This window comes from Talpa occidentalis, unplaced genomic scaffold (genome assembly GCF_014898055.3).
Source record: "Talpa occidentalis isolate TD23 unplaced genomic scaffold, MPIMG_talOcc4v2.1 talOcc4.7, whole genome shotgun sequence".
Lineage (NCBI taxonomy): Eukaryota > Metazoa > Chordata > Mammalia > Eulipotyphla > Talpidae > Talpa > Talpa occidentalis.
This window is the reverse complement of record NW_023605083.1, coordinates 107,669,689-107,683,485: the sequence shown is the minus strand read 5'-3', so window position 1 is coordinate 107,683,485 and position 13,797 is coordinate 107,669,689. Positions and strand designations below refer to the sequence as shown.

General features: G+C 34.2%; 1 protein-coding gene across 1 annotated transcript in view; it reads right to left on the bottom strand.

Annotated features, from left to right (window-relative positions):
- BCAS3 (BCAS3 microtubule associated cell migration factor) overlaps positions 1–13,797 on the bottom strand; it is a 557,971-nt gene that overhangs the window by 226,465 nt on the left and 317,709 nt on the right. The window contains exon 24 of the mRNA XM_037494441.2: positions 9,560–9,657. Within this exon, the coding sequence (XP_037350338.2) occupies positions 9,560–9,657 (98 nt within the window). The remainder of the gene's footprint in view (positions 1–9,559; positions 9,658–13,797) is intronic.

The window sequence follows — 13,797 nt, the reverse complement described above, 5'->3', positions numbered from 1 at the left end:
TCTCCATCTTGACATCCACCTGCAACAATTACCAATATATTAGACATGTATTATTGTTGCATACATTTCTGACTCCATTGTTTTATTTTGCTATTTTCATCTCTCTGAATCAGTTATGATAACTTTTGCCTTGTTTATGAGTCTATTTTCTTTTGTGTTCATTCAGCTGTTCAGACATTCAGTGAATTATTTAAGAGACTATATTTTCCAATTTTAGAATTGCATTTTGGTTCTTTCATAAATTTGGTTCATCTTTTTCCTCAATCCAATAAAAGAACAATACAGTAGGAAATTCAATATGGGAATACAAAATATAGGAATGTAGGTTTTCATTTTTTAAAAATATGTCTCTTATTTTTCAAGTCTATAATATGTCATATACTTATAGTGAAATATTAAACACTTTGCCTTAGGACTAAGAAGAAGGCAAGAATGTTCAATATCAACTCTTCTCTTCAATAACATATTGGTGATCTAAGCAGGTACAGTAAGGAAGAATAAAAAAATCATCTTCTATTTACAAATAACATGATAGCACAGTAGATAATTCCAAGGAATCTACTGGAATGAATACAAGAATTTACAAATGTTTCGGTATACACCAGTACTATATGAGTATAATTACTATATTTAATATGGGAAAATAAAAATTACTAAAATATGCTATTTATAATTGCCATCAAATAACTGCAATCAAGTTTACAAACTATGTGTGACACTTCTAAATTGAAGAATAATGAGTACTAGAAAATTAAAAAAGTGGATAACTATAAAATACTCATATAGTGGAAGATTCAACTCTTTTCGAAGATGTCAAATTCTACCAAATTTGACCCACAGATTAAATGAAAGTCCTATCAACCAACTCCTATTATCTAGATTTCTATAAGGATTAATATAAATTTAATTTATATGTGTGTGTTTGTCAGGGCATACATATATTTTTGTGGTTTCAAATATTTTTTGAACCAGAACTCCTTAGTACTCTTAAATACTGAAGACTCAAAAAGCTTTGGCTTATGTTCATTGTATCTATTAACACTGAAAATATTTATGTACAAACATACTTTAAGCCAATAATAAACTATGTATTAATATTAATGACAGTTCCTTAAAGTAATTCCCACATTAAAAAAGTGAGAAGAGTGACATTTTTCCCTTTTGGGGAGGAATCTTTTATAATAGACAATAGCTGTTCCACATTTGTTATGATAGGTTGTTTGTATTAAAGTATGTGAGGATAGGTTTGCCTCACTCAAAAATATAATTGGCAATGGACAGAGAATATTTAGATTCTGAGCCTCTTTAGATTCTATAGACATTCTTTGATATGACAAGTTTGTTGCGGTGTGTCTGAAACAATATCAATTAACTTTTGTATTCTGTTATAGTAAAATCCTTTGTTCCATCTTGCATTGCCCATACATAATTTTGTAATATCATAAATCACAAATTTGTGATACCATAAATGAGACAATTGGAAAATACCGCAAATCTACCAGGATACTAGTTAATACCACAACCTATCTCATTAGAGATGTCTTTAAAGTTAGGGAACCTGTTAAACAGAAAGCTGAAGATATATATGGATAAAAAGTTTCTAAATTTGGGCCTCCCCGGTGGCGCAGCGGTTGAGCGCTGGGTTGCAAAGCTGCCGGCGACCTCTGCGGCACCAGTTCGATCCCTGGCTGCTCCCCGGCCACCGAAGGAGGGTCCCACATGGTGCGCAGACCTCTCCTGCCGCCCGCTGCTCCCCTCAGCAGTGTACTTCGGTCTTTCTGCCTGCTCTGCTCCCCGCTCTGGCTCTGGTGAATTCTCTCACCCTCCCGCGCTTCTGACTGTACCCAGTGCATGTATAAACAAAACGAACGAACAAACAAACAAATAAAAAAAAAAGTTTCTAAATTTATTATTTATAATTGAGGCCTAAAATTTTATCACTGGTAATAAATATTATCAGTTGTTTTCCATGAAGTGATAAGCTTACCTTATTTTTGAGAAAATTTTGCCAAATAACAGTATCAGAATAAAGTTTTGGAGTTTTTCAATTAAAATGGTACTCCATTTTAACAGTTGCTAGTTCAGTTTAGGACAATCACACAAGAGCATTTCCTCAAGACAATTATCATTGGTTAATTCCACTGTGTTATAAAGAATATTAAAAAGAAGAACACAGCATCAAAATTTAATAAAATTAATTTATTAAAATTTTAATATAATAAAATTATTTTTACTATTACAAATACATTCTAAGTAATTAGAGCTTAAAAAAAAAAAAAAACCTAGCAGTGGATAGCATTGCCTCTGCACAGTTTGGTACCACTGCTTTTACTATGCTAAGGTCCAATCAGTTCATATACCATTATTTTGTTTCATCTATATTAAATGCTAACACAGCATAAAAAGTAAAGACAAATAATGACTTCATATTTTAATAAAATTTTCACTCAGGACTCATTGAAAGTGTAATGGGAACTCTGAGGGATTCTTGGGCCACACTTTGGAAACCAACAGTATGTATATATGTGTACATGTCGATGATGCAAAGGACTTGTATAGAAAAAAGGAAGTGGAGGCATTAACTGTTAAGATTTCAAATATACTAAAAAGCTACAGTAATTGAGATAGTATCATAGTAGTGAAAAGACTGAATGAATAAATAACAGAATAGAAAAATCCAAGAAAAATTTAAAAGACATCAATGAAATTTATTATAGGAAAGGCATGTCTTTTTGAAAACTATTGCTGGTACAACTGAATAACTGTAGGATAGCCTAATATGATGCTAGATTCCTATCACAGTAAAAAAAGCAATTTAAAAAGGATCATAGACATAAATGCAGAGATAAGACGATACAATTTCTACGAAAAAACACTTCATTTCAAAAATGGGAGAAAGATAATTTTTTTCCTGTGTAAAACACAAAACACAAAAGGATGTGTAGTGGGAAAACTGGTTCTTTAAAAAAAAAAAAATAGCAATAAGTGAAAGTATCGTATTGAAAGGAAATATTTTTCAATATCTGACAAAAGATATTGTAAACCTAAAGATTAGCTGACTTCACAAGTACATTACAAGAGAAGATAGCCAAATAGCCAATGAGTATATTCAAGCTGATCAAAATCACAACTTCATCAAAAAAAAAAAGCAAATTAAAACCACAGTTAACATTCATGAGAAATGGCTCATACAGTGCTGTTAAGAATTAGATTGGTAGTATCATTATGAAATACTTCCTTGGAACTTCCTAATTAAGTCACACACATGCCTAAATTGTGAGCCAGCAAGTTTAGTCCTTACCACAAGCCCACTATCTCTGAAAGTCTTATATCAAAAAATCATTTCAAAAAAAGGACTTGTACAGGAAAGTTTATACCAGCTTTATTGAGAATAAGCCAAAAGTCAGAAACAACAGCATAAGATTACATGAATGGTGTGAAGATCACACTACACTGAAATGTTAAAAAATGAAAGAGCGACACAATGAAACACCTGGATGAATCCCAAAAACTGTGAGCAAAAGAAGCCAGATGCAAACAAATATGCAGAGAATGATTTCATTTACATGAATTTCAATACAGACAAAGCTAATTTAAAATGAAAGTCACTTGGTTTTCTCTCCATTAAAGTCAGTATTGACAGGAAGAGGCATAAGGGAACTTTGTGGAATGACAGAAATATTTGATATTTTCCTCAGAGTAGTGATTATTACATAGGTATGAAAGTTTATTGACCTATGTGATTAAGACATATGTAAAGTATACCCTAATTTTGGAAACATCCACAGAGGTAATGCAAATTAAAGATCTATCACATTTTCAAGCTGGAAGGGACTTTGGAAATACCTTACCTCAATTCCCTCATTTAATGGAAGAAACACTGGGGTTTTGAAACAATCTGCCACACAAGTTGTTCCAGACAAGTGAGTCTAGAACCAAAGGCTCATGAACTACTAGTCACTCTTTTCTCCAACCCTAAGCTTCCACGACAAGGCTTTTCCTGGAAACAATATTTTTCACTTTGGTTATTTGCTTTAGCTTTTCCCTGATAGTTTTCAACAATATGCAGGGGGATATCATGAGCTCTGGTTCTGACTAGTTGCCTGGGTGAGGTCCCAGGCTGTTTTTAATTGCTCACTGGGCTTACATATTAAATGGAGAGAAGGCTCTTTTGTTTGTTTCTAAGTTTATAGATGGCACCTATAAGCATAAGACTCTCAGGCTCTTGGACACAATTTAAAATAGTGTGGCACTAACAGTTTGACACTCATGTCACTAAGACAAATGGAATTCCCGGTTCAGACTTAAACAAATTCTAATACTGCCCCCAATATTGTCCCTCTGCCACCAAAGTCTCAGGCAACAGACTACATAAACAGTCCAGCCTTGTATTAAAGATGTAGTAATAAAGGTACAAAAGAGAAAAGTTCAGTCTCTTGGCTAAAAAGTCCCATGTAATTATGTGGTACCCTGGTATATCAACACTAGGGAGAATTCCATCAATTCCTTCTCAAAATGCTTAGGAAAGACGTAAAGTCATGTCAAGAACTTGGTGCTTACAATAGAGAAAGCAAAGGCAAGATTTTAGTTGACACAAAGATTTATTCAAAGAAGCAATGTGTCATCAGAAAAAAATAACTCTCAACAGCTTCTTCTACTTCTGTTTACCGTTTCTTCATCTTCAACTGGGGCAATCATTTTTTTTCTTAAGTGTGCTGAGCTAATTTTTCCACACTGTTAACTTGACTTTGATCTTCTAACATCCTATAAATATTAGAAAGAAGAATGTGAGGAATATTTTAATCAGAAAGAAAAAGATGTGGCAGATTACTGAAAGGAAAAATCCAATGTTTCCACTAAGTCCTTAAACTTTGATTCTATACAAAGGTAGTAGGTATTCAAAAAAATTGCACTAAAATAATGCATAAATGCCCTCATTTCTAATAAAAAAGTCATTTTTAATATCTGGGTTTGACTATTTCCTGTTTCAAGTATAAATAGTGTCAAAGTAAAATTATTGACCTCCTTTTATCCCTCTGAGGGAATATTCACAGGTCAAGACTAAGCCTTCTTTTAATTTCACCCTCATCCATAATCCTCTTACTGATCCTACACAGGCTTTCAATATCCAAGGTACAAGTATGCCTGCAGTTTTCGTTACCTTATAATCCCAACTCTATTAAACAAAAGCCATATCATTTATTTAAAAAAAAAAACTCAAAATTTCTAAACAACACTGCATGCTTTGTAATATATTCTTTCTTTTAGAAAAAAAATTTGAACATATCCCTGCCAAACTTGGTGGAGAAAATTTTTACACAGGGATACTTAAATTCCTTTTACAGATGCAGAGAAGAATGGCTAAGTAAGAAACAAGAATTGTGGAAGGTTTCAGCAAGTTAAAGACCAGGATTATATCATCATGACTCTGTCACTCAGGTCTAGTTTTCAAATCACAGAGCTAAGTGACCTCACCACGGCATCTGAATGGTTTTTCTTACAGACTCCTTTGCTTCTTACCACCAACATCTCTTATGTCTCTGAGGGCTGCAATGACTAAGTATATCTACATTAGATTGGAAAGGCAAATGTAGCTAATGAAACGTAATCCTTATTAATGTTCTTTCCCTAGAGTATCAGAAAAATCTCTGTAACATACAAGAATGCCTCTATAAGAATGTCTCTCCAGCAGAGACATTCTACACAAATAATTTCATCTACCCAACCATACTTCGCTAATAAACATTACTTGTTTTTTTAAACATCCAATACAACAAATGCCAACTACATAGAGCAGGCACAAGTGATCATTATAAAATCAAGCAAATCAAAGCAATTTGGGTTAAGTGTATCGTTTTCTTCAATAAACAAATTACTTTGATATTGAGGGGAAATTAGATGTTAAAACATATTTCCTAAATTCATAGAAATTATTTAACTACTACAATTTTATAATAAAAATAATATTTCTCTTGACTGAAGAACCACAAATTCTATGTATGCAACTTTCTCATTTGTTGAAATGCTTGATGTAACACTCATGTTAGGTATCAAAGCCTGCTCTATTGGACAACTCACTTTACTTTGTCAGTTTTCCTTCTCCTACTGTCATCTTCCTCAGAAATATACACAAAGTTGATTCCATCACTTCCAATAGCCTCTTCTTTCTATATAATGCTTATTGTAGTTGAGTTTGACAAGCAACTATGCTCTTTGTACAAGCCAAGAATAAGTTTGTCTTCAATCTTAATTGATTTGAGTTGCTTCTTGGTAAACATCAATTTCCATAATGAAATTACAAACCAGGACAAATATAAGATGAAACAGATCATTCTAGGCTCTTGGTTTTTATGTCTCTAAAGCATCTAGAGGACTTACTAAATTATCCAACAGGTACAACCTACAGGTCTTGGGACAGGAACATTAATCGCAAATGCGGAAAACAAATTTTGAATAGGACATTGACAGGTGTCTTTTTCTTTTAGCTTCAGAGGTCCTACACCTTTATCAAAAGAATGGAGCATACTATAGAGGAAAAGCACCTAACCAAAAAGAATGTACATAATTCATGCAGCACTTGCTCTGGGAAAATTGTGCATGATTCAGAGACCTAGAGGTTAATTAGTTGGAAAAATTAAACAATTCCTTCAAATACCATTTGTTCTGGGTAGTCTGGGTCAAGGGTAAAATTCTACAAAGACCATTTCCATAATAGTTTTCTCATTAGTCAAAAAGGAAACATTTTGATGGATAACACAATTACTCAAACTCAAAATCTTAGGACAGTCAGATGAAACATGTTATGGAAATAACATCTATTTATAAAGCAGTTATAGAACTGATGAGCTTAAAAATACCCATTTATGTAAAGACAGTAAAGAGGTGGTTTACATATATCTAAAAGCACAGTATTTCTGCTGTGTCTGAATCACTGAATTTATTAAGTCAAAAATGGGGATTTTAGGATATGTGTTCATATGTGAGGGAGTAAAGCCCAGACACAATAGATGATCAAGAAAAAAAAAGTGGCAGGGTTCTCCTGTTCTTTAATTTCAACAGAATAACATGGCAAGATTAATGCAAAGATATTCAGAACACATTAAAGGTTCAAAAAAATAGTTCATTTGAAAACGATACAATTATCAAAAGATTTTAAACTGTTACATTAACTTTTAAATTCTAACCCTGTAAAAAGCAATTATGTATTATACTCCTCCACCACTGATGACAGACAGACAGACAAGGGATGTCACCAAAACTGAAGAATAGTCTAAAATGTGCCATTGGCACAATTAAAAAGGCAATTATATCAGTTGTAGAAATAGCTTGAAGTTAAGACAAAGCAATGAAATTTGATAAAAGGAAGGGCCATATTGGTCATAACCCCAAGCAAATGCAATCAAAACTCCAGATAAGCATTATCATAATATGCAGCTGAATCCAATATACGGGTCACAACCAGAGAAGCACTTCCAGGTTCTGGAGTAATTATAATAATCTATTAGGCACCTTTAAATAGAATAATCTAAAACAATCTTTACACAAAGTTCTTTTCATAAAGAACCCAAACCATTTAGCCTCTATCTTGTTAAACAGCAATAGAAAAGTAAATTTGTTACAACAGTGGCTGTATTAGAAAAAGTGGGTGAAGTTTCTTCAACAAAATAATACTGATGCACCTAAAGCAGCATACGCATGTCATTGCTTTGCTGTCTTTTGGAAAGGAACGCTGGCTTTCTGGAATGAAAATAGGACCAGAAAAATAACAACAGAGTTTATTTACCAAGAAGTCCTTTCTCTTCTCAAAAGATTGATAATTTTAGGCGGAGGCTCAGAGCTATAGAATATTCCCAAAACTCCTAAGATCTGCCTCAGATGGAAATGAAAATAAATCACAGGGAAAGATCTAATTCCTTAGTCAAGCATCAACTTGAAAACTCTTCTTGCAACAGAGTTAAACAAAACTATGATTGCAATAGTTCACTGAAATTCCTCTTTGGGGAACAAGGTAATTTTACAACTTAAAAAGACTTAAAAATAGTGCTACATAAGGAAAATGGAGTATTACCTTAGACTATAGCACTGAGTACGGCAACAAGGAATAATACAATAGGTACAGTTTTGGTGACAAGTTTCACTTGAGTAGTATCTAGTCACCTGACTCTAAAATATCAATAATGACAGTTTAAGATTGCTAGTGTAATCTTGCATCAAATAATTCAGGAGCAAATGCATCATTTCCAAGGTCACAACTGTAAATTGTAATTCCAGATAAGCGGCATTTGTTAGCATTCTTAAAATTAAAACTATCAAAAAGATTTAACTTTGGTCACTTAACTCAGTATCTCATTCAATGCAGGGAAGCAAGGATAGAGACTTTGCATATTTCTGTGTTTGAATTCAGGGGAGAACCATGGTTGCCAAGTTCAAGTACACAAACCAGTATCAGTCCTCAAAAGTAGAATCTACATTAAAATGAAGGCGCGGTCCAGGAAACAGGCAGTTTAATCAGACACTAGGTACAATCCACTCGCTAAAAATCAGAAAGCTAGGAAGATATAAAACCCATTAGCTTTCAAACTTCAAAATATATCCAGAGACAGGAGCAGAAACAGAAGCTTTGGTGCTTTAAATGTGACCTGCACAAATCAGTTTTCTGTTTGTTTCCACTTCTTTCACAGTTTAAGCTTCAATCAAATCAGCATTCTCTAGGGATTTTGAAATTGCTAGAGATTAAAATCCTCTCTGACTCAACTGTTTGGCTAATGCTGAGTACTTAATAATTCTACTTGTAAGAGACTTTTTTGATGAAACACTGCTGTTTGCTATCTTCACATGCTCTGTGCTGCACCATAATATAAAGCAGCATTGTCCTTACTTTACTTATCACTGAATGTAGAGAAGAGAAAATGTGGTATTATTAGTAGTTCTATTATTTGGCAGACCTGGAAGAAAACACCTTTCCAATACCAATGTAGAAACTATCACCTACAAAGGCAAAAAATGTACTTCTCCAGATACAAATATACATATTCATGGCTTGGTTCCAAGGATCGGAAGTTAATAACTATGATAGATAGACCAGAGCTAGGTTAATGAATTTCTAAACTTTATGCTTTCAATAATAAAACCATTTAAGTTATAGCATTTGGACTCTACTTCCACAGATCAGGCACTTTGATACTCAACAGGTTGAGTAAATTGAATCCATATATTGTATTTACGTTCTCTGTCAAGGTTGCTTCTCCACATTTGAGAGATCAAAGGCAAAACAGTCATCAACCCTGTAGCCCTTAATACTGTGTTCATTACATTTAATCAAGTGCCAACTGCACCGCATCATTCACCAACCTTAACAAAATTTAAATGCACGGCATTGTTTAGCAACAAATGTATGCATAACATTGTTCTACTACACACACATACACACACATCCCAAAATAAGACAAAAAAAATTGGCGGGGGATGCAAAAATAATTTCATTTTCTATATTATACAACAAAAGAAATAGAAAATACACAGAACTATCCAGTAAACATTTCTGAGGTGATTTTTCTACCTGAGGCAGCATCAATCACGGTAGAAACTCCCCTTCGATCAGAGACTGGACGGGATGACCCTGGCATGCTGACTGGGTCAGAGCGGACCGGCTGGATCCTGCAATGCAATTTAATTTAACTCACATATGTTACTGGCATCAAAACTGTCACTTGCTACAACAGACCTTAAATCAGGAGTGCTGGAATGGCCCAATCCATTAAAGAACCATTTACTCTAAAACAAGACAAATAGGGAAGCTGCAATCCCTAATTCTTGCACAAGGAGAAAGCACAGGAAACATCTCCACACTCCAAACCCTTTCTTCTCTGTTATTCAATAAATTTTAAGTAAGGGATTGAAAGATTGACATTAATTAAAAGAGAGAAATTAAGCTGAGCAAGAGAAGAAATTCTTTTTTTTTTAAACTTTTTTTAAAGATTTATTTATTTATTTGTTTGTTTGTTTATTTATTTATGCAAGCACTGGGTACAGTCAGAAGCGCAGGAGGGTGAGAGAATTCACCAGAGCCAGAGCGGGGAGCAGAGCAGGCAGAAGGACTGAAGTGCACTGCTGAGGGGAGCAGCGGGCGGCAGGAGAGGTCTGCATGACATGTGGGACCCTCCTCCGGTGGCCGGGGAGCAGCCAGGGATCGAACTGGCGCTGCAGAGGCTGCGGGCAGCTTCGCAACCCAGCGCTCAACTGCTGCGCCACCGGGGAGGCCCGAGAGGAAATTCTTAATACAAAAACCTTTGGCATTTGCAAGGAACAGATATGAAGAGTTTTGCAAATGTTCAAATTCATGAACAGAATCATAATGCCTTCGATAAAAGGCAGCAATATTACATACAAAATTTAGAGTAACTACCTTGAAATCCTTTTAAAAATTATGCTATATATGGCAACAGAATGGGATAACAGACTGATGGGATGGGACTGCCAGGGGTTTAGCTGGGATCACTACTATTTAACTGAGTTACCTCCATAAAATTACCAATTAAAAAATAAGAATCAATTACAGTCTCAGCAAAACCGTGATTTAATACACACAAATTCAAGGTGCTTAAGATTGCTAAATCTTTAAATGTCAAGAGTCTATGTCCAGCAGTATTAGAATAATACTATTAAAATTAAAATATCTATATGAATAAAAGACCTAAGAGTGCCAGGAAACTTAAAGGAATGAAAAATTGTTGCAACAAGTTGAACATGTATTTTTTGTAATTCTTCCATGCAATAAGTATTTGTTGAATTTTAGTCATGGACAGCATTATTCCAGAAACAAGCAGGGGAAAAAAATGACTACAAGGTCTAAGTGCAGATGGATGGTATAGCACATAAAAATTCATAACTGATGAGAAACTAGGTGTAAAAATGAATGACCTAGGTAATAAGAGTTCATAATAAGAAGGGATTGCATGCAAGATCCACAGTGGATAGAGGAAACCTTATGGTGCCTAACAGAAACTGGATCTGTATACAGTAACAGGATAGGTATACAGAGAGAGGAGCCCTTTAAACAAATACCTAGAACAAGCGGACCCTTGGATCTGTGACTGAGCATGACCAATACAGGCATCATGAGATGCATGATTAGGTTGAAGCATAGAGTTCATAATGGCTATTGGTAAAGATAAGAGATTGGTAAGCACCACGGTCAGATTATATGGATCTGAACTGACTGCAGAAGAAGAGTAGTTATTAAATGCATGGTTTGACTATATGTGTATCTGTTGTATTAAAGAAAGAAATGTTAGGGAGGTAAAGGACAATGTATGTGATCTAATACTGGAAGTTGGACATGCTGATGTACACAAATTCCAATCACTGCCATAGGGACACTATGATATTCTAACCAAAATTCATTTGACCCCATTGCATCCTCCTAAGCCAGTCAAGATAATTCTGTCATCTCATGGCAAAGATTAATTAGCTCTGGAAGGGCAGCTTAAGAAAATTTGGGCCAGTAAGAAAAGACAAACAGCTTATTTAAAGTTTCTGGAAAATATATTTCCTGGTTCTAAAGAGAAACTAGAAGCTATCTATATGGTCAATTCATTGAAACTATAGCCCCCTCCTGGTCTATACAATATGTAAGCTAGTAAATTTCCTATTGTTAATTGAATTTATATTGTATTTTTAAAAAAATAATCCAGAGATGTGGGTAGGACATGGAGGGGCTGTTGATGAAACTATACTGGTCATGAATTGAGGTACTGAAGCTGGGCAATAGAAACATATGCTTACATGATTAAAATTTCCCCTAATAATAAAAATAGATAAAAGTAAACTGGTTGTGGTAATGGGAATGTTTTAGAAGTAGAGAGTGGAGATGTTGTACAACATAGTGAATACACAATGGTTATTGTACTGAATTATACAGTGAAATTTATATTATATGAATCATATATCAACAAAAATGAGATAAAAAGGGTGGGAGGAGCTAATGAACATGGAGACAATAGTTGACAATGTGTGTATAACTGAAATTTCTGAATAGAACTCAAAGTTCTCACCCCCCCAAAAAAAACCTCATTTATATGAAATATGTGAGTTGAATGCATATTTAAGAAACAATAAAATGTAATCAATTTCTTAGGAGTTACTCTTGAATGGGAAACGAAACGTCGTGTCTCCCTGCCTTTTATCAATACATTATGTGTTTCTCAGATCTATGAAGTTTTCACTGAATTGTTTTTAATTGCTCTAACATTAGTTTAGAACACTATATGAATCAGAACTATAGGAAACATCTCTTCAGACGTATGTTACCACACCACATCCACCACCACTGACTTCATATTTTAAATTTTAAGTCACTGTTCTAAATTAGGGAGCTGCCATGAGGTTAAGCCATGCCTAAAACCCTTATGAATAGAACAGACAATATACCTGTCTGTACTCCATTTTGGTCAGGGTGCAGGGAGACAGGCTATCAATGCACAATATAATTCCCAGTGATATCTCATGGGGTACCGGACATAGTTACTGGATGTGATAGATCAGTTAAGCCAAAAAAGAAAAACAATCTAAGCAAATTCTTCACAGTTTAAAGGAAATAGTAAGGCACACAGCCATAGTGCCATTGTGCAGGAGCCTATAGAAATACAGAAGTCAGAGGTGAGGCGTAGGGATACAGTGATAATACTGAGGAATAAGGGGCATATAAGTATTAGGTCTATGCATATGCTGGGTGGAACATGGTATCTAACAGAACACTTGTAAATGCAATGATGTCAGTAAAATCTGAATTTCCCATCAAAACAGTGTTCTCAAGGAGGTTAAAGTTTAACCAAGGGGCTTATGCTCAAATTCTTAAATATAAATGGCAAATGCAATCAAAAGAAATTTAAAAATCTGTTATCAAATACAAAGTTTAGTAAAGTGTGTATGTGCCCAATGAATAGGACAGTATTCTAATCAAGTATGAAAATTTAAATTCTTTTAGATAACAATTACCAGATGGTATTTCAGATTCAGGAACATAGTTTTGTTTGAAGACGCAAGTTGGACTTAGATGAAGAACTAAGTCTGAGGTGCAGAGTAACTAAGAAAGGTGGAAGAAGTAACAAAACAGGAACAGAGTTGTACATTTAGGAGCTAGAGATGTCCTCTAATGAAAAGGGACTATCACTGGGAGAATAGAAAAGAAATAGGGTCTCGTGAACAGGTCAGTCAAGAGACTGAACATATTAACAATTAACTGAATGACTTATAAACATGAATGCTACATTTAATCACTAAGCTGACTGTCGACTACTTAAACTAGATCACAGTTTATAATTGGTAGAAGTAAAACTTGGTCTAGCACCCAATTGTCACTATTGCCTGACATCCTGTGGAAAAGTGTCATCTCTAGAAAGCTCCAGATAGTAAAGAAAATATTTTAAAAAGCAAAAAAGGATGGGGGGGGGGGAATAATAGCAACAAAGCTAACTAAACAAAGAATTAAAACATTAAAAAAGGTATTAAAAGAAGACATGTGTCTTTATACGAATTATTGTCAAATAAGAAATACTATACCTTATCTAACTACAACAATTTTCGCTTCCTTATAGAGATATGTTGTTAATGTTAACAAAGAGGTAGATAAAAACAAATTTTTTATCCACAATTTCCAACAACTTTAAACAGCAAATACATGAAAAAGGTCAGAAGGCTATTTTAGATTCAAATAAAGTTACATTGTTGAACTTTTTAAAAGACAAGATAAGGAAAAGGAGATTATATTGCATTTCACCAAGTCCTTCATTGTAAATC